Source organism: Garra rufa, chromosome 2 (genome assembly GCF_049309525.1).
Source record: "Garra rufa chromosome 2, GarRuf1.0, whole genome shotgun sequence".
NCBI classification, from domain to species: domain Eukaryota; kingdom Metazoa; phylum Chordata; class Actinopteri; order Cypriniformes; family Cyprinidae; genus Garra; species Garra rufa.
The window spans coordinates 13538844-13558936 of record NC_133362.1 but is presented as its reverse complement, the minus strand read 5'-3'; the positions used below and the strand labels follow the sequence as shown (position 1 = coordinate 13558936).

General features: G+C 36.5%; 1 protein-coding gene and 1 non-coding gene across 2 annotated transcripts; one reads left to right on the top strand and one right to left on the bottom strand.

The window, feature by feature from the left end:
* The first annotated feature begins 4818 nt into the window (after nt 1-4818).
* marveld1 (MARVEL domain containing 1) lies at nt 4819-6088 on the top strand. Its single transcript, XM_073834884.1, has one exon. The coding sequence runs from the start codon at nt 5047-5049 to the stop codon at nt 5533-5535; it is 489 nt and encodes a 162-aa protein (XP_073690985.1). The 5' UTR covers nt 4819-5046; the 3' UTR covers nt 5536-6088.
* Nucleotides 6089-14102: 8014 nt separating this feature from the next.
* trnac-gca (transfer RNA cysteine (anticodon GCA)) lies at nt 14103-14174 on the bottom strand. Its single transcript has one exon. It is a non-coding gene; the product is annotated as a tRNA-Cys (tRNA).
* Between the last annotated feature and the right edge of the window lie 5919 nt (nt 14175-20093).

Genomic DNA, 20093 nt, shown 5'->3' with positions numbered 1-20093 from the left:
AAAAGGAATTTCAGAAGGAAATATGTTCAAAACATTACAGTGGAGAGTTTCTTTAAACAACATGTAACCCTGGACCACAAAACCAGTCTTAAGTAGCACGGGTATATTTGTAGCAATAGCTAAAATACATTGTATGGGTCAAAATGATCTATTTTCTTTTTATGCCAAAAATCATTGGGATATTAAGTAAAAATCATGTTCCATGAAGATATTTTGTATATTTCCTACTGTACAGTTAAGCCCAAAATTATTCATACCCCTAGCAAATTCTGACTTAAAGTTACTTTTATTCAACCAGCAAGTTTTGGACCGGAAATGACACAGGCTTCTCCCTAAAGATAATAAGACGATGTACAAGAGGCATCATTGTGGAAAAAAATATTTCTCATCTTTTATTTACATTTGAACAAAAAGTGGCATGTCCAAAATTATTCATACCCTTTGCAAACTGTCACAGTCTATGGGGAAAATCCAAAGTTCTATACCATTCCAAATAGTCCAAGCTGTTCTAAAGCATCCTAATTACCCTGATTCATTGGGAACAGCTGTTTTAATCAACTCAACAGGTGAAAAACAGAAGCTCTGTTTTATGGTCAGATGAAATTGTTTTCTCCACAATGATGAAGATTAATTTGGCGTAAAAACTGCAACAACATCAGGCAGTCTGCAGAGACACTTGGCCTTGGGCACCAGTGGACATTTCAGCACGACAACGACCCAAAACACACAGCAAAAGTGGTGAAGAAATGGTTAGCAGACAAAAACATTAATGTTTTGCAGTGGCCCAGCCAGAGTCCTGACTTAAATCCAATTGAGAATCTGTGGAGGGAGCTAAAGATCAGGGTGATGGCAAGGAGACCCTCCAACCTGAAAGACTTGGAGCTCATCGCTAAAGATGAATGGACAAAAAAAAAAAAAAAAAAAAAAAAATATATATATATATATATATATATATATATATATATATATATTTTTTTTTTGCACCCTCAGATTTCAGTTTTTTAAATGGTTGTATCTCTGCCAGATATTGTCCTATCCTAACAGACCATACGTCAATGGAAAGCTTATAAATCTCAAAACATTCCAGGGTCACAAATGTGTTTGTGACTCAGTATGATGTCCAGCTTTCCTGAAAGATTCAAGGATATCTTTCTTCATATCTGTGGTGTCTCTGGGAGCATTTATATGATTCATCAGAGCACATTATGTGCAAATGATAGTTTCATGGCATTGTGTGCTGCTGCTGCATTTGCTGTACATTAGTGGATGGACTCAATTGCGCAATATCACATCTTTTCTCAGTCTGCAGCTGACTGTCTTTACAGTAATTCCCACTCAGCTGTACAGCTGCTTTTTGTTCCCAAAAGGAAACATAAGAAATCACCCAATGAGAATGTAAATCTTAAAACTAACCCTGCCCACTAGGTCTGTCTATGGCCAGATTCTTTAAAGGGGCGGTGCACTAACACAGCCACGTAGAGTTTAAGGGGTGTGTCGGTATTCACTGACGTCAGAGCATCCAGCCTCTCATCTCAGCTGTCAGACTTTGGTCATGGACCATGAAAAACACTGATTTCATGGACGCCACATACCAGCGGTGATAAGACTGTTTAGTTTGGAAAAGACTAAAGGATCCCACATTCTTGCCTCTGTCATGGTCTGAGTGCACTAGTCAAATCTGATGCATATTTGTCGGTCACAAAGCCTGAATATAGTGAAGGCTAACAGAGTGCATTTCATGGCTTTTTCCCCAGACATCCAAAAGAAGCTTATGGCAGAAAATCTATTTTTGGATGAGTGTTTGGGAAAAGCAGAATACTGTCAACAGAAAGAAATTGAGAGACAAATGCTCTAACATGCGTTTCATTGGACTATAATCTAAGCTTGGGGATCACTTAAGGCATTGGTTGAGGTGTAACTGAATCTAACACACTTTTTACTCCAGTGAATATTTCTCAGGTTCATTTATTGTAATAATTTCACAGATAAAAAAAACTTCAGTGATAGAAGTAGGGCATGATGGGCAAATCATTCTAATATGCTTATTTGCTGTTGAAGAAACCATTATTCTTTATTATTATTATTATTATTATTATTATTAATATTAATATTATTATTATATCTAAAACAGTTGAGTAATTTTTCCCGGATTTTTTAATGAATATAACAATTCAAATATTAGCATTTATCAGCATTACCATTCAAAAGCTTGGAGTCAGTATACTATTTATGGGAAATAAATTATAGAAATTAATACTTTTATTTAGCAAGGATGCTTTAAATTAATCAAAAGTGATGATAAAGACATTTATAATTTTATAAAAGATTTCTATTTCAGATAAATGCTGTTCTTCTGAACTTTCTATTTATCAAAGAAACCTGAGAAATTCTACTCAGCTGTTTTCAACAACAATAATAATGTTTTTTGAGCAGCAAATCAGAATATTATAATGATTTCTGAAAGATCATGTGACTGGAGTAATGCTAAAATTCAGCTTTGAAATCACAGGAATAAATTACATTTTAAAATCTATTTAAATATAAAACGGTTATTTTAAATGGTAAAAATATTTCACAATTTTACTGTTTTTGCTATACTTTGGATCAAATAAATGCAGGCTTGGTAAGCAAAAGAGACTTCTTTAAAAACATTACAGTCTTATTGACTAATAGTGTAAATTGTCACAATTGAGATCTGCTATTAAAAAGAGTTTATAGCTTTGTAGCCACATTTATAGTAAAAAAGTATAAATAAAAAAAAGTGCAATAATTTATATTAAACTTTGTTTTTGCCTAAATAAATTATAATTGAAAAATGGTATAAAATTAGTTGCCCCATTGTCTTTAGAACTTCAATATTCAATATTTAAGTTAACGGTATCAATAGTATTATGCCAGCAAGATTATTTAATTAGTTATGAAAGAATTTTATACTTTTATGTAGTGAGGATGCATTTAAATGATCAAAAGTGACAGTTTAACATAATTTGAAAGTAAAGTGACTTAAATCTTGTTCTTTTACCGTTCTCAGTAGGGCTGCACGATTAATCGCACGATGTTGTGAGGCGCGTTTAGTCAATGAAGCCGGTACTTTAATTAGTAGTAAATCTCCATCACGTGCGTTCAGCTGGAGCGTCAATTAATACACAGAGACGTAAATCACTGAGAAGCTACGCCAAATCGCGCTCAAAAATCGCATTCGATTTTGAGCGCGATTTGGCGTAGCTTGTCAGTGATTTACGCCTCTGTGTATTAATTGCCGAACGCTGAACGCACGTGATGGAGATTTACTACTAATCAAAGTACCGGTTTCATTGACTAAATGCGCCTCACAACATCGTGCGATTAATCGTGCAGCCCTAGTTCTCAGCCTTGTTGAGAACACACTCTTAAAAATAAAGGCACTTTAAAAGGTTCTTCACAGTGATGCCATAAAATAACCATTTTTGGTTCCACAAAGAACCATGTAGTCAGAGGTTCTTCAAAAAACCATCTCTTTCTTAGCTTTTTATAATCTGAAGAACCTTCAACCTTTGTGAAACAGAAAGGTTCTTCAGATGTTAATGGTTCTTTATGGAACCATGTAGACAAAAAGGTTTCTTCTATGGCATCATAAAGCACCTTTATTTTTATGTAAGGAACTTAACATTAGAAAACTATACTGACCCCAAGATTTTCAATGATTTTCCATGTTTTTAAAGGGATAGTTCACCCAAAAATGATCGCCCTCATATCATTCCAAACCTTAGTCAATGTGACGTCTGTGGTTCAAACTTAATTTTATAAAGCTACTAGAGTACATTTTGGTTCGTAAAGAAAAAACTTGTTGAATTACGTCACACGAAAGTATTCTCGTAGCTTCATAAAATTAAGATTGAACCACAGATGTCACATGGACTATTTTATCGATGTCCTTACTACCTTTCTGGGCCTTGAATGTGTCAGTTGCTTTACTGTCTATGCAGGGACAGAAAGCTCTCAGATTTCTTAAATATCTTAATTTGTGTTCTGAAGATGAGCAATGGTTTTACAAGTTTGGAACAACATGAGGGTGAGTAATTAATGACACAATTTCCATTTTTGCATGAACTATAACTTTAAGTAATATATTTAGCAATGTAATGTATACCAAGTTGCATTTATAAACAAATGAGGCTAGACAATGTCTCAGAACTAGCAATTTTCAGTTTTTTAAAAAAAATCTGAATATGAAAAGTCCTCAGCATGCACTCTTAAAAATAAAGGTGCTTCACAATGCCATATAAGAACCTTTTTTGTTTAAATGGTTCCATAAATAACCTTTAACATCTAATGAACCTCTCTGTTTCACAAAAAGTTCTTAATGGCGGAAAAAGGTTCTTCGGATAACAAAAACGTAAGAACCTTTAACTAAATAATTCTTTGTGGAACCAAAAATGGTTCTTCTATGGAATCGCTGTAAAGGACCTTTTTAAAGCACCTTTATTTTTAAGAGTGTATGACAGCCAGAAAGTAAGCAAATTCTTTCTCTCAAATTTAAAATATTTATCCTAAAAAGTGTCTTGTTTAAAAAAAAAAAAAAAAAAAACGCTGCCAAGTTTGATTTTATTTTTCATCTAATTCAAAGACATAGACAATTTTTAGTGTGGCTAAAGTATCCAAACACTTTTAGGGGCCACTGTTTGCACTCACAGGAATTTTCTAACTAGCTAACTGAGAGGGAGTGATGGACGACAAGGAAGAGGAGGAGGAGAAAGGGCTTACTGTTTCAAGTCCTGCCCTCTGTTCTGTTTCTCCTCCCGTTCTCTGCTTGGAAAGAGGGGGAGGGAGACACGACTCAACAGTTACCACAGGAAACGGAAGAGACCAACAGACAGAAGTCATTTCAAAACCCCGGGGCCGTGCAGAAGATTCATTCTGTGTGCGTTTGCAGGGTTCTCATCCTCCTAAACCCTTATCAGCTGCTCCTTACCTCTGCTGCTGGCTCTTTCTTCTCCTCGTTTCTCTGTTTGTGGCCGACAGCCCCCACCCTGAACTCCCAGGAGTTTTCTTCAACAAAAAGAGGAGATGCCCCCTCAGCCACAGGTGAAGAGAAGTTTCCTGGAATTCCTCAAGAGCTTTATCGGGATTGTACGGGTTCTCCAGATCCTGCTGGGAGCCGGGCTTTGGGTCACCATCGCAGCCAACAAGTATGAAGGCTCCATTCACTATGTGCTGTTTGTGGCCGTGCTTTTCTGGCTCCTCACGTTAGCCATCTTCATCCTCACGCTTCTGGACAAGCAGGACCTCGTTCCTGTCGTCGGAGGAGAACGCTGGTTGTTAAGCAACATCATCCACGATGTTGTCGCCACACTGCTGTATCTGTCCACCATTGGGATCATGATCTACAAAACCCAAAAGAACTCCTACTGCAACCTGGACGTCTACAAACATCACTGCTTGTACAAGGTCTACCTCACTGCCTCCGTCTTCGCCTGCCTCACCGCCAGTGCCTATCTGCTCTCCGTCATCTACGGCAGCTGCAGGAAATGTCGAGGTGAGCGGACGGTCGTGTGAAAACCGACCGCTTCCCTCACACCCTGCCACAGCGAGATCTTTCGGCAAGCTTTTTGGAGACTTATAAATCTTTGTTTTCCTTTCTAAATCAAAGCAGAGGGTTGATCCTCTTGTCTCAGGCTTTCAGGTTTGTTTGTTGCTTTTTATACAGTAATTTATAGAGCTTTTGTACTGCAGTCACACATAAAAGTCTATTTTACACTTGTGTTTATGTTGCTGGAGCTCTATACATAGTAGTTTTATTTTTTTGTATTGTATAACTGACAACTCGAAGAGCAGTTTGTTGCTTGACGAAACCATATTCTTTACGTTTTGATGTTTTAACCTTTTGATATGACATTGAGCGATTAAACGAGGCTCTGCTTCATGTCAGTGTCTCTTATCAAACATGTACGTGTGCTGTGACAATCCTTGAACGAATCGCACCACATCAAAGATCAGCTTTTAAAGAGAGAAGTTATTTAATGCAGACAATCACATTTTAGAATGAAGTGTAATATGTGGCTATTAGCAAAAGTTAATGAATACGAGAAATAAAGTACATTCAACTTAATTTTTGTGTTTTATATGATGTTTGAATGCATGGTTTCCTGATTTGCTTTGGTAATACATCAGCCAGATCACAATATAATGTACTCTTGTACATGTTGGGACAGCTGACTGTGATCTGTTTTATTTAGTCATAAGTTTCATTTAGTCCAAACCACAAATTATGTGTGAATGTGTTTCTGCATTTCATAACATACAGTTCTTTGTATAATACAGTACTAGTCAAAATGTTGGAATTATTAAGATGTTCTTGAAATAATAAGTCTTTAATGTTCATGTGATCCTTCAGAAATTGCATAATATGCTAATTTGGTGCTTTCTTATTGTAAAAACCATGATATACTACCATTCAGAAATGTGGGTTAAGTAATTAAAAAATGAATTGCTTTTTGTTTTACACATTAAAAATGTCAAAAGTGACAAGGACATAATTATAACACTGCAAAAAGGTTTCTGTTTCAAATAGCTGCTGTTCTTTTGTACTTTCTGTTCATTACAGAATCCTGAAATATATTAAACATTAAAAACAGCAGCTTTTAAATTCGATAATAATAACCATTATTAAAAACTGAACCCCAATAACAACTGATAACTAGATGCAAACAAACAAAAGTTGGTAGACAAACTTTAAAGGGGTCATGAATTGCCTTTGGTTTTTTTGGGGGGGGGGGGGGGGGTTGGGGGTTATCAAAATTTCTACGTCAAAAAACAATTTAGAAGTAATAAGTTATTTTCTCTCCTGCTTTTATTCCTCCTCAGCAGAACGCTCAGTTTGAATAGGCATGGCGGATTGTGGACTGGAAAGTAAACGCCCACTGCTATGATTGGCTAACAACATACATTCATTCCTCATAGATGGACACCACTGTAATTTAGGTTGAAAATGCATAAATAACTCAGTACATATCAAACAATCTGTAAGAAGAGACAAAGCAATAGTGACCACGTAATGAAAACAGTTACTCACACTTTTCTTACGACATCACTGTCGGATCCAATAAAGGCGGCACAGCATCGTTATTTAGTTTCAGTCTGTTTGAAAATCCCATCTCGAATTGTTGCTCTGACGTACTGATATAACCTCGGTTCTTTGAGATAAGGGAACAAGCATTGTGTCACTGACACTACGGGTAATTGTAAACGAGTCTGCGGTAAAATGAAGTAAACAAAGGAGCGAGTTGTTGGGATCAAAAGGAAGGCAATCAAAGACCCCCCACCCCCCCACAAATTGGCACTGCAGAGCATCCTGTTGTTTTCAAACCTGCACATTTGCCTCTCTTCTAAACACTAGCTGCCTTCACGCCATGTTGTAATTCCGAGATGAAAACACGTGACATTCTACTTGAGCTGAATTGTGTTTCTATGGCAAAACTATCAACACCAAAGCCCTCACGTGCTCCTGAACTCGTAATTACAACTTGTAAACTCGGAATGTTATGAGAGGTACGACTTGGACCCGTGACAGCTGTGCCTCCTGACCGCCGCCATACTCATTTTGCCGCTACTTAGGTGCTAAAAAGCTATGAGTAAAATGTCACGTGTTGTCATCTCGGAATTACGGTAATTACGCCGTGAATACAGCACATGTGCGAATCAGTGGGCGGTTCTAAACAGGAAGCGATGTCGAGGCAGAGCTTATCTACCTATTACATCTTATAAAGTAACTTTTTAAAAGCTGTCATTTGGCAGACTGCCTTCAATAGAAGCTGTTTTTAGAGTAACGACAAACTTACAGGATGTTTTTGTAGTACAATGACCTCTTATATGTCGAAAGATCAAGGCAACTCTCGGTCACCCCTTTAAGTTGGCTTGAAAAAACCTAGCCAGAAAATTGAGTAGTTTTAAAAGCTTGACGTTTAAACATTTTCAGTTTAAAGTAGTTGAGTTTTAATTCAGCAGTTTTAAAAACAAACCCCCCCCCCCCCCGCTCAAACCAGCTGATTTAACAAAAAACAGCTAGTTAATCAAAAACAAACAAAAAAGCCAAAAAAAAAAAAGACTAAAACCAGTTGATTTTATATATATATATATATATATATATATATATATATATATATATATATATAAAATCAACTGGTTTTAGTCATTTTTTTTGGCTCAGTTTGAATAGGCATGGCGGATTGTGGACTGGAAAGTAAACGCCCACTGCTATGATTGGCTAACAACATACATTCATTCCTCATAGATGGACACCACTGTAATTTAGGTTGAAACTGCATAAATAACTCAGTACATATCAAACAATCTGTAAGAAGAGACAAAGCAATAGTGACCACGTAATGAAAACAGTTACTCACACTTTTCTTACGACATCACTGTCGGATCCATAAATATATAAAATTGAGCGCCAAATCCCCACTTTAGAATTTCTGAAGGATGTGACATTGAGGACTGTCTGCTAAAAATTAATTACATTTGAAAAATAAATACTGTTTTACTGTATTTTGACTTAAATGCAGCCTTGGTGAGCACGAGAGACTCAAGCTGTCGTTTTGGCAGACTGCCTTTTAATATAAGTCATTTTTATACTAATGACAAAGTTTTGAATTCTGAAACTTACAACATGGTTTTGTAGAACAATGACCTCTTATATGTCAGAAGATCAAGGCAATTTTGCTTTCTCAGTTTCTCAGTCACCCCTTTAAGCCAGAAAATCTGAAGCAGTTTTAAAAGCTTGAAGTTTAAAGGTTTTCAGTTTGAAATGTAGTTTTAAAACAAAAGAAAAACCAGCTAGTTAATAAAAAAACTAATAAGCAAACAAACAAAAAAGCCAAAAAACTTATGGCTAAAACAATTGGCTAAAACCAGTTGATTTAGTGCAAAACATTTAGCCAAAAGAAAGGCTAAAACCATTAAAAAACAACACTAAAAAACAGCTAAAACCAGTTAATTTAGCAAAACAATAACACTTTGCTAATAATAAAAACCTTTATTAATAATTGAGCGCCAAATCCCCACCTTTGAGTGTTTTCTGAAGGATAACGTGACATTTAGGACTGTCTGCTAAAAATTCATTACATTTTAAAATATATTACCATTTTACTGTTTTTTTTGACCAAATAAATGCAGCTTTGGTGAGCATGAGAGATCTTTTTCAAAAACAAACCAACAAAAATCCTATTTATTGCAGACCTTTGACAGCAACTGTAAATAGTGGAGAAGAGAAGTACTAATTCAACATGCCACAAAATGTAGTCTGTTTCCCACATTAAGCATTTTACCTCCACGAGGAAAACCTTTTATTAGCAGATTAAATTACATTGCCGGACAAACATTGTTTTCTGATGTTTTGCCTACTGCCCTGTTCCTTTAAATGTCAGTGCTATGGTTGTACAGTAATTGCTTCCTCTATCAATACAGAACAGTATGTTCACACTCTCTGGAAAAACGTTATTAAAATGACACATACATTTGTCAATGCCCGAGCAGCAGTATTTACTCAATCTGTTGAACTTAAGACATTTCCTGCTGGTGAAGAGCCCTCTGTCTCTCTCACTTTGTGTTTTCTCTTTCTCTCTGGCATAGCAAGGTATTTTCTGCTCATCAATGTCATTCTAGTCTTGAGTAGCCAAACTTTTGACTTGAAGCATGAAGTCTGGTCCACTTTTTAAGCCTATTCTAGAAAGCGTTTTTTTTTTGTTGTCATTTAATAAATGTGGATTTAGTGACAAGTTTATCTGAACTTAGTTGATATCACAGGAATACCCAGTGTGGGAATAAAATATAATACAAAAATGATATGTATCAGTAACTGCCCATTACAAGGTGTGCACAAAAATAACTACAGTGCCTTGCAAAAGTGTTCATACCCATTCATTTTTCACATTTTGTTTTGTTGCAGAATTGTTAAACTGCTTTAAATTAGTTTTTCCCCACATCAATTTACACTCCATACACCATAATAATGACAAAGCAAAAACCAGATTTGCAAATTTGACAAATTTATTAAAAATAAAACACTGAAATAAGTACATTGCATAAGTATTCATACCCTTAACTCAGTACATAGTTGAAGCACCTTTACAGCAAGTCTTTTTGGGTATGATGTGACAAGCTTTGCACATCTGCATTTGGCAATTATCTGCCATTCTTTGCCTCACCTTTTCACCTCTCAAACTTTGTCAGCTTGGATGGGGGCTGGCAGACATTTTCTAGAGTCCTAGTCGTTCCAGTCGTCTTCCATTATGGATAATGGAGGCTACAAGCTTCTGTGAACCTTCAATGCAGCAGATTTTTTTTTCTGAACTCTTCCCTAGATCATTGCCTTAACGCAAGTCTGTCACTGAGCTCTACAGGCAGTTATCTTGACCTCAGGACTTGGTTTTTGCTCTGATATGCATTATCAGCTGTTAGACCTTTTCTGAGAGGTGTGTGCCTTTCTAAATCATTCTCATTCAAATGAATTTGCCACAGTTTCACTCCACTCGAAGTGTAGTAACATCTAGAAGCAATATGAATGCTCCTGAGCTAAATTTCGAGTGTCCCAGAAAAGGGTATGAATACTTATGCAATGGGATTTTTTTCAGTTTTTTTAATTTTAATAAATTTGCACAAATCTAAACCTATTTTTTGCTTTGCCATTATGGAGTAGGGAGTGATTGATGTGGGGGAAAAAGTAATTTAAAGTAGTTTAACATAAGGCAGCAACATAACAAAATGTGAAAAAAAAAATGAAGGGGTATGAATACTTTCGCAATGCACTGTAATTCTGTAAGTAAAGAAATCTATTTATTAATTATTAATTTTTAAAAATAAAATACTTGTCCATTTTAAAGGCAATATATCGAGATTATTTCATAATTCATACAGATATCTATTTCAAACATGTAGTTCTTCAAAAGTGCTCATTGTTTTAACCAAGTATCTTATAAACAATTTTTCATTTCCAGCCAGCGCTTGCCATTTTTGTGCAAAATATGCACTGGACGTTCAGTGAACGTAGTTGTGCAGAGAGAAGTATTGGAAATTGCATCATGTTATTTTTATCACTCTAGCAACAGGATAAAAGGTGGTCAAGAGCAAGCCAAACAATATGAAGTGAATTTAAATATTGGAATGGGCCATTGGCGTGTATTCAATATTTCATATAGTGAGAGATTAAGAATGCATGGACACATTTGTGTAACATTGCCTACCAGCACAGACTGATTATAAAGCTATATAAATAAATGAATGTATAATGACTCATATTGCCAGATGTGAGGTTAACAATTGATCATTCAACAGGAATTACGCAGTTTGGCCGTCCAGCTTTCATTATTAGGGCCGGATCGTGATTTGTGGTGAATGCAGGAAGCAGCAGGAATTCCCTCAGGAGCGTTGAGTGGGGTAGAGCCTTCAGAGGAAGCGCTCTGGTTGACAAACACATGGATGTCGTTAACTGATGAAAACCATGTAGCACATTACTGTATGTAGGCCAAAACTTTAACTGAAATGGCTTTATAGGCATGACTTGAGTACAAACTGTCAAATAAACCTGTGTTGAGACTGACTTCATTGCATTATTTCATTCGCAAATCATCCAGGTGCCTCTTCCAGCGTTTTGAAGCTGTTGGCTTTGTCTCCCATGACTAAAGGAGTTGTTTTGTTTAATCGCTCCGTGTGGGCCTTGTATTTGCAGGATAAGTCAGCAGAGCTTCAATGAGAGCAGGCCTGCACATGTGGACCGTTAACCACACGCTCCGCGCAGAGTGCTGAGACGCGCATTCCTGTGTGACGCGCTTCACATGAGGAAAAAAAAAAAACACTGTAAATCCGTGAATGGACTAAGTCTAAAAGGAAAGTGTTATGTAAAACCTCTGATCTGTTAGAAAATGACTGTAAAGAAATGGTCATATTTGATTGTGTTATAGTAAATGTTAGTAAAAAGCATGGCTTTTTGTTGTCTGCTGCTTTTGACGTCACAGCTCTGGACAGTTGCTAGTGAAGGGCTATTAGTGTTGTCATGATGTAATTTCCTCTGGCTGCGTGTTTATTAGTTGCATGTGATTCAAAACTTCTGATTCAGTGTTTAAGGAACTAGTAGAAGCTTATTTTAGATCCACCCAGAAGAAACGGTTTTGCTGAGTGCTTGCAATTTCACAGCTCCTATAGTTCACAAATTTATTTAAAGGGATAGTTCACCCTAAAATGGAAGTTTTGTCATCATTTACTCACCCTCATGTTGTTTCAAATCCGTATTCTTTCTTCTTTTAAATGCAAAAGATGAGTTTTTTTGACGAATGTTGATAACTAAACAGTTGCTGGTAGCTGTTGACTTTCATAGAATAGAAAAAAAAATAAATACAGTGGAAGTTGATGGCTATCATCAACTGTTTGGTTACCCATATTTTTCAAAATATCATCTTTTGTGTTCGACAGACAAAAGAAACTCATACAGGTTTGGAACGACTTGAGGGTGAGGTGACTTTGTCTCAGGATGTGTTTGTACTTTTAGTTCGGTTTGTTTGGTTTATTTCAAGACGTGAATGACAAGACAAAATCATCGTCGCTGTATGTGGATACACGGAGCTGTACGATACATCTTTGTACTTTTATAGAAACGGGAATAAAAAGGATCTTGCTTGGAAGGAAGTGAGTGAGGAGGTTGGACAATCTGGTAAGTTGTGAAAAAACACTCTTTACTCAATTTGAGCTATATATATACTAGGGATGGCTCGATACCACAATTTTGACTTCGGTACGATACTAGGATCTAATACCTTGGTATCGATACTAAATTGATACCATAGGTAAAAAAAAAAGGAAACAGGCAAATATAGGTGAATTGAAAACAGTTTTATTAAACACAGTGCTTGAAACTCTATGAACAACTGTGCAAAGAAATTGTTACAAAAAAATAACTACAATTTTGATTTTAGAAGAAACACAATTGAAGAGATCTAATTAAAATAAAAGTAATCTCTTAATATATTTTTAGTTTATCACAAAGAAAATGTGAATGCAACCAGAATGCAACAACAACAACAACAACAAAAAACCCTACAGGGTAGAGGATACAGGTTGGATTGTGATTTTGGGACTGAATAAAATGGGTTCACATCTACATATCTTTGCGGTCTTTATTTTTTTGCAAGCTCCTTTGATAGCTGCAGGTTTTTGGACAGGAAAACTGATGTGTCGCAGCGCTTGCAGACTGGTGCATTGAGGTCTGTGGGTTCTCCCTTTTTCATCAGTTTTGTAGGCAAAGTAATGCCATATTTCACTTCTACCACTCTCGTTATTTATTAATTTTCGGACGTTTAGAGCGCGTTTCATCTGTGTGATCAATCGCCGTTTGTCTGTTATCACGCTTGCCGGTTTTACGCCAGTTTGCGCAACACTGCTGCATAGTGGTGAAAATCGGAACAGCGGATGAAATACCGAACTGAGCAAACGTTTGATATTGTACGATATTCGCGCAAGTCGTTTGGTGTGAACACGCCATTACAGTTGTCAAAAACTTCCAGGTTCGGTACTTTCGGTTCTGAAATTTTAATGTCCATTTGAGCATAAATGGACGTTTTTAAAATGTCAGTACTGAAAGTTTCGAACTCGCTACTTTTTGACAACTGTAGTTCATTTGTCTGGATCTAAAAGGAAATTGATATTTGGTTCTGGTCTGCTTAATGTTCACACTGGCATTTTTGACCTATAGATACCGAACCTAAAGGCATAGTGACATATTCACAACCTGATTGGTCAGGTTAAATGACGTATAGGAAAGGAAAGGAAGTGAAGTGAGGCCAAGTATGGTGAACCATACTAGGAATTTGTGCTCTGCATTTAACCCATCCGAGAGCACACACACAGTAGTGAACACACACACACCGTGAACACACACCCAGAGCAGTGGGCAGCCATTGCTGCGGCGCAGTTGGGGGTACGGTGCCTTGCTCAAGGGACTCACCTCAGTCGTGGTATTGAGGGTGGAGAGAGTGCTGGTTATTCACCTTCCCCACCGACAATCCCTGCCGGACCTGAGACTCGAACCCTCAACCTTTGGGTTACAAGTCCGACTCTCTAACTATTAGGCCCATAGGGGGCATCTGGATTTGAACCGGGGACCTCTTGATCTGCAGTCAAATGCTCTACCACTGAGCTATACCCCCACACACAATGACACATTAAAGCTGCGCTACTGGTGTATGACTTCAAAGTACCCATTCACTGATGTGTCTGCTCAGCGCCATTTTAAGTAGATATCTTTAAGTGAAATCATGTCGCATAGTATCGCATTTTGTCATTACTTCCTGTTTTTGGTTTGTTCAGAAGTATTTGGTCTTTGTTGCGTTCATATTTCATTTGAACTGCACCAGAGTTAATTTAGAATTGGACTGAGACCCATCTCGGTCCCGTCTCGGTCTGCTTGTTTGGTGCGCACCAGGGTTTAGATGGCAGCGTTCACAATTAGAAAAAAAAATCATCATGTTTTAGGTTCATTTAAGGAAAAAAAAAGTAGAAATAGCGTATTTTGTTCTTGGGAACGTTATATATTAAATTGACACTAGATGTCTACTCTTCTTTAGATTACCTTAAGATGTGTAAACCTGAAGAAGAAAAAAAATGACTCCAGATACAATACAATAATTAAGAATTGTGATTAATTTCATGATTTCTGACATTTTACAAGGCAAATGTAGTATTTTATTTATGTATTTATTTTTTTATGGAAGCCTGTTTCTGCCACTCAATACAAAAGGTAAATGTGATTTGTTTTTTCTTGCAATTGCTTGTTTATATCTCTTAATTCTGAGTTTTTTACTTAGATTTGCGTGATGCAAACTCATAATTTTAAGAAAAAGTCCGAATTGCATGTAATCATAATCATGTATTTCTGACTTTTTCTCACAAATGCAGGTTTATTTCTTACAATTCTGACTTCTAAAAGTTCAATCTAAAGATTGAAGCTAGCAATTATCCTTTAAAAAAAAAAAAGTGTTTCCATAGCTTATTTTGTCTTTTTTTTTTGTTTGGTTTAGTTTCATATTTTGTTGTTTGTCGTTTTGTTTAGACTTCAGCAGTTTGCTCTCCATTTATTCTCAATGCTGTCTCTGTGAGACAAAATTGAGCTAATAAACATATCTTTTTTCTTTCCTATGAACATTAAGTACCCATGTATTTACTCAAAGTTGTCTTAAACTTGTTGCCCCCAATTTCGCAATCCATGTCATGTAATGTTCTTGTTTTAGTGAGTCATCTTTTGCACAAGTCTCAAACCTACAACATTTTCCTAAAACCTGTATCCCAGGAGACCGAATCACATTATGGGCAAGAGGAAATGATGTCACATCCTGTTTTGGAGCAGTCTGAATTGGTGCTGTGTTCAAGCAGATTGTGGATGAGGGCAGTGCGGCTTGTGGGTTGTGAGGCCTATTTATAGAGTTCTGGAAATACCAAGACTTCCTTTTTGCTGCCAGCCCATAGCAGATGGCAAGAATGTGTTATTAACTCAGCTTTAACTAAGACTTAGTTAATTGTAATCGAGGCAGCACAAGTGCTGCAGATATGTTGTATCTATGGAGAATCCTCCTCATGTTCATCAATATTTCAGCTAGCTTTGCGTTTTGTTCCACACCTTTCGGCTCTCTGCACCGCTTTGCGAGGGAAAACAACAAACAGACGTGTCTGGTTCAATAAACGCAGAGGGAGGCTTTCTGAAGCCTTAGAAGGGAACAGGCCTTCGAGACTTTGGCATGCTTGTTATGGAAAGCGGTAAAGTCAAACAAGCCTGCTTTGTTCAGAACAGGGCCAGACGTACTCTCACATTCGATGAATATTTGCACATGCATGACAAAAAATTTCCCTAGTTGATCTAATAGGGTGACTGCTTTGTTAATGGATGTAATCCAGTTTTAAGTATAATAAAGTTGACATTTAGTTAAATTTTATTGTATGAAATGGAAATACTGCTTTGCATTTGCTTCATTTCAAACTTAGAACTACTAACTTTCATAATAAAGAGTGCATAGAATGCATGCATAGTTTTATTGTTTAGAGTAAGTGCATAAACAATGTGGTTTAAACAACTTTTTATGTGTTTATTCTGAGTTTCTAGAATTGTCTGGACTTGGAAGGAAAATCCTGGGGCAGGACGTGGCATTATCTGTACCTGGTTATTACGAGCCTAAAACAAGCAAATCAGAAGTGTTAATTTAGAAAAAGATGGCTGTGGTTTACCCAGAACTATTATTTTAAAGTCTCTTTCTTACGTTTGTGCTTATGTGTCAGACTTTTGGATTTATTTTTAAGCTTTTGTTTGACTAAATGCAGCTCCAATACACAATTATCTTGGTGTGATTCAGAGGTGTGACTCGACTCTATCAGCGTCAGAGTCTGTGGTTCATTTTAGACATCTGATTGTACCAGTTAAATTATAAACTGTTTCTAACACTTAAATTTGTCTGAGATCAAATTTATGTTGATATAATTTTGGGTTAGAAAGAAGAAAAAAAAAAGAGAGAAATGTATATCAGGGATCTTACCACTATGTAGTACCGACCCAGTGTTTACAAAGTGAACGTGCAAAGAAAGTCACACGCCCCTTACAAAAAAAAGGTCAGATGTCAGATGATTTTGAAGTTGGAGCACTGAAGTACACAGACGAAGAACTAACCGCACGTGACTTTTTCCAACATGATTACGCAATGCGTGAAGAATCGCATCCCAGAGCTAGTACAAGATGAGCATTTGTGGTTAAAAAGAATATTAAAATTGTTTGTTTTTTTAGAAAACGACGATCGTTTCGCTAGATAAGACCCTTATTCCTTGGCTGGAATTTTGTAGAGCCCTTTGAAGCTGCATTGAATCCCTATTGAAGTCAACTATATGGAGAAAAATCCTGGAATGTTTTCCTCAAAAACCTTAATTTCTTTTCGACTGAAGAAGGAAAGACATGAACATCTTGGATGACATGGGGCTGAGTAAATTATCATGAGTTCTTTCTGGACGTGAACTACTTCTTTAATGTAAAAATACAATATAGATTTTTATTCTGGTAGTGTAAGTGTCTATCTGATTTTCTTGTGCTTTTTGTCTTGCAATATAGTGGGTTTCCATACTGACCAACAAGTTTCTTAACTTTTAGTACTTAAACAATTACAGGTGCTGAATAAATCTCCAGCAGGTGGCATCATTTCACCTTCACTCTCAAGGAGGCATACAATATCTTGGAGAGATCTGTTATTATTATCCATTCGTCACAGTGGCAGTAGCTACTGGCCTTTAGATGAATGGGGAATTTTAAAGAATGGTTTCCTCATCGATTATAGGCCTTCTTGCTCTCAAGCCCTTATGCATTAATATAATAACACATACTGTATGTTTTTAGCCAGAATACATGATTACTATTTAATGGCTGTAAAAAGCTCCAAAGGTACATGTAGTGTGTGTAGGTCAACATCTAAAAGGGTTACCACCCACAGTGCGTGCATTAAGTGTCTGACGCATATTACACACAAAATCGGAAAGCAGTTATCTAATTTAATTAGCGGATTCACACAATAAAATTCAGTTTTAAAATGTGCAATTTTTTAAGTATTTAAAGGGGTCATCAGATGGCCGTTTTCCACAAGTTCATATGATTCTTTAGGATCTTTTTAATGAGAAGTCTATAACATACTTTGGTTGAACTTTCTCAATGGTAGTGTAAAAAACTCTATTCTGTTGCATGTTCCTTTAAATGCTAATGAGCTCTGGTCGCCCCGTCCCTCTCTGCCATGGGATGACGTGCCATATTGTTTACTTTAGCTGCGTTTAGCCACAAAACTTGCCAACAAGCACACACCCTTTTACTCACTCCTGCTGTGGGTGAAGCTGCATCACGAATGATTTGCATGAACATAGACGCATATGTAGATCGGGATCCGCGCTTTCCTTTCAAAAACGAAAGTGACGTTAATCCTCTGCGTCTTTAGCAGCTTAGATGTCGGGAGTAAATAACGACTGCTATGTTCATTATTGCATCCAACAGAACACCTCAATCGCTCAATCGGAGACATTATTGTCTTCCCCTGCACCTGTCTGAGTCGACACACTGGCGATCGGAGTCGGACTGTTTCAGCTCGTTTTTAGTTTTGCATCCAATGACCCCTTTAAATTGCTTTTCCATGCTAGTGTGGTATAATATATGAGCCTGGACTACAAAACCAGTCTTAAGTAGCACGGGTATATTTGTAGCAAAAGCCAAAAATACATTGTATGGGTCAAAATGATCGATTTTTCTTTTATCCCAAAAATTATTAGGATATTAAGATCATGCTCCATTAAGATATCTTGTAAATTTCCTACCATAAATATCGAAACTTAATTTTTGATTAGTAATGTGCATTGCTAAGAACTTAATTTGGACAACTTTAAAGGTGATTTTCTCAGTAGTTTTATCTTGACCAAATATTGTCCTATCCTAACAACAAAATCACACATCAATGGAAAGCTTATTTATTCAGTTTTCAGATGGTAAAATAAAAAAATTGACCCTTATGACTGGTTTTATAGTCCAGGGTGACATATCAAATGCTATGCATAAGAAAAGTATAGTACAAATGATTGCTTTACATGTTAATCAAGTGGCTTTTAAAACTGTAAGGTGTTTTTTTACCAGATTGAAGTCTAATAGGGCTAGTCAAATTTTGACTCTTTGACCTTTACCCTCATCAACCTGTGAATAAAGCAACTTGTGGTTGCTTGATGTGACACTCCAAGCCTAGCCTTATTAACCCTCATAAGCCAAAGTCACACAAATCCAGTACAGAACTAAATATTCTTTTAAACAAGAATAAGATGACTTTGTTTTCTTTCAATAACTACTGAATAATTAGAATTAAATTGCTCAGAAGCTGTAATTCCTCAAATCTTTCGCTAGGTGTCAGGATTGTCTCTTACTTAAACCAGCTGGTTTGACAGTCCGAAGACAGAGATCATCCACACACAATGTTCAGTTTGATTGATGCAGTATTTGTAGGTTTATGAGCTTTACAAGATTGCAGAATGGCGGTTTTTGGCACATCTGTGTGAGCTGAGAAAGATTAGCGCCACCACACAGTAATGATTTGGACAAGTTCAATATTTCTTCAGGTTGTTAAAGCATTGAGTCATGACGGTGGTATTGCACTTCTGCAGTAAAGATTGAAAAAAAATTCTATTCACTTTTGGTCATTTTTATTGTAAAATATAGAAATGCATATATCAATCAAACCTATTTGTAATCATTTGTAATAATGCTATACTTTTACATATTTTCCTGACTCATGTAAACATGAGCATTGAAAACCACTTTATTACACAACCTCTTTTAAGGCAACCATTATGCCATCAGTGATAAATGGCACTAGAGATACAGCTGAAAGCTTTAATATCAACAGGAAAACAGTTCCACTTTATATAGCAGTAAAACGGTTGTGAACTTCTTCCTCCTCTTTGCTTCATGAACTTTACTAGGTTTTATCTCAGGTTTTATGTTTTCTTGATGTGTTTTGTTGTTGCATATTGGACAGATTTACAGGTTTGCTGCAGAAATGCTTGACAGGTTGTAAATATGAAATGATAATTAAATGTTTTGAATCTCAAGTTTTTTTAATGATCTGTAGAATCACATTGTCTTAACATCAAGTGCTTTTTTTTGGAAAGGTCTTTCAAAACTTTAATTCATTAAGAGTTTTATTTTTATTATTGCAACTGGGGACTAATTTCCTCTTCAGACACTTAACAACAAATGTCAGCCATTAACAGCTGGTGGACATAAGAGATTTATTTACTGCAAAAGTTAATTGTGTTTTTATAGCTCACAGCCCAAGAAAAGCCTTTTAAACTCCAGAAAGATCAAATAACCCCCCAAAACACAGGGAAATTCAGTGTAAACCAGTTGTACTCAAACTTTTTGACTTATTCAGCCCCTGGTTGCTTGGTTGAAAGGCACTGCCTTAATTTCCCCATCCTCAGCTATTTGATAATTGTGTCCCCATATGACAGAATTTCCCAGATAGTTTCTAAGACAAATGCATTGTCTGGTAACGCTAACAAGCTTGGCGGGT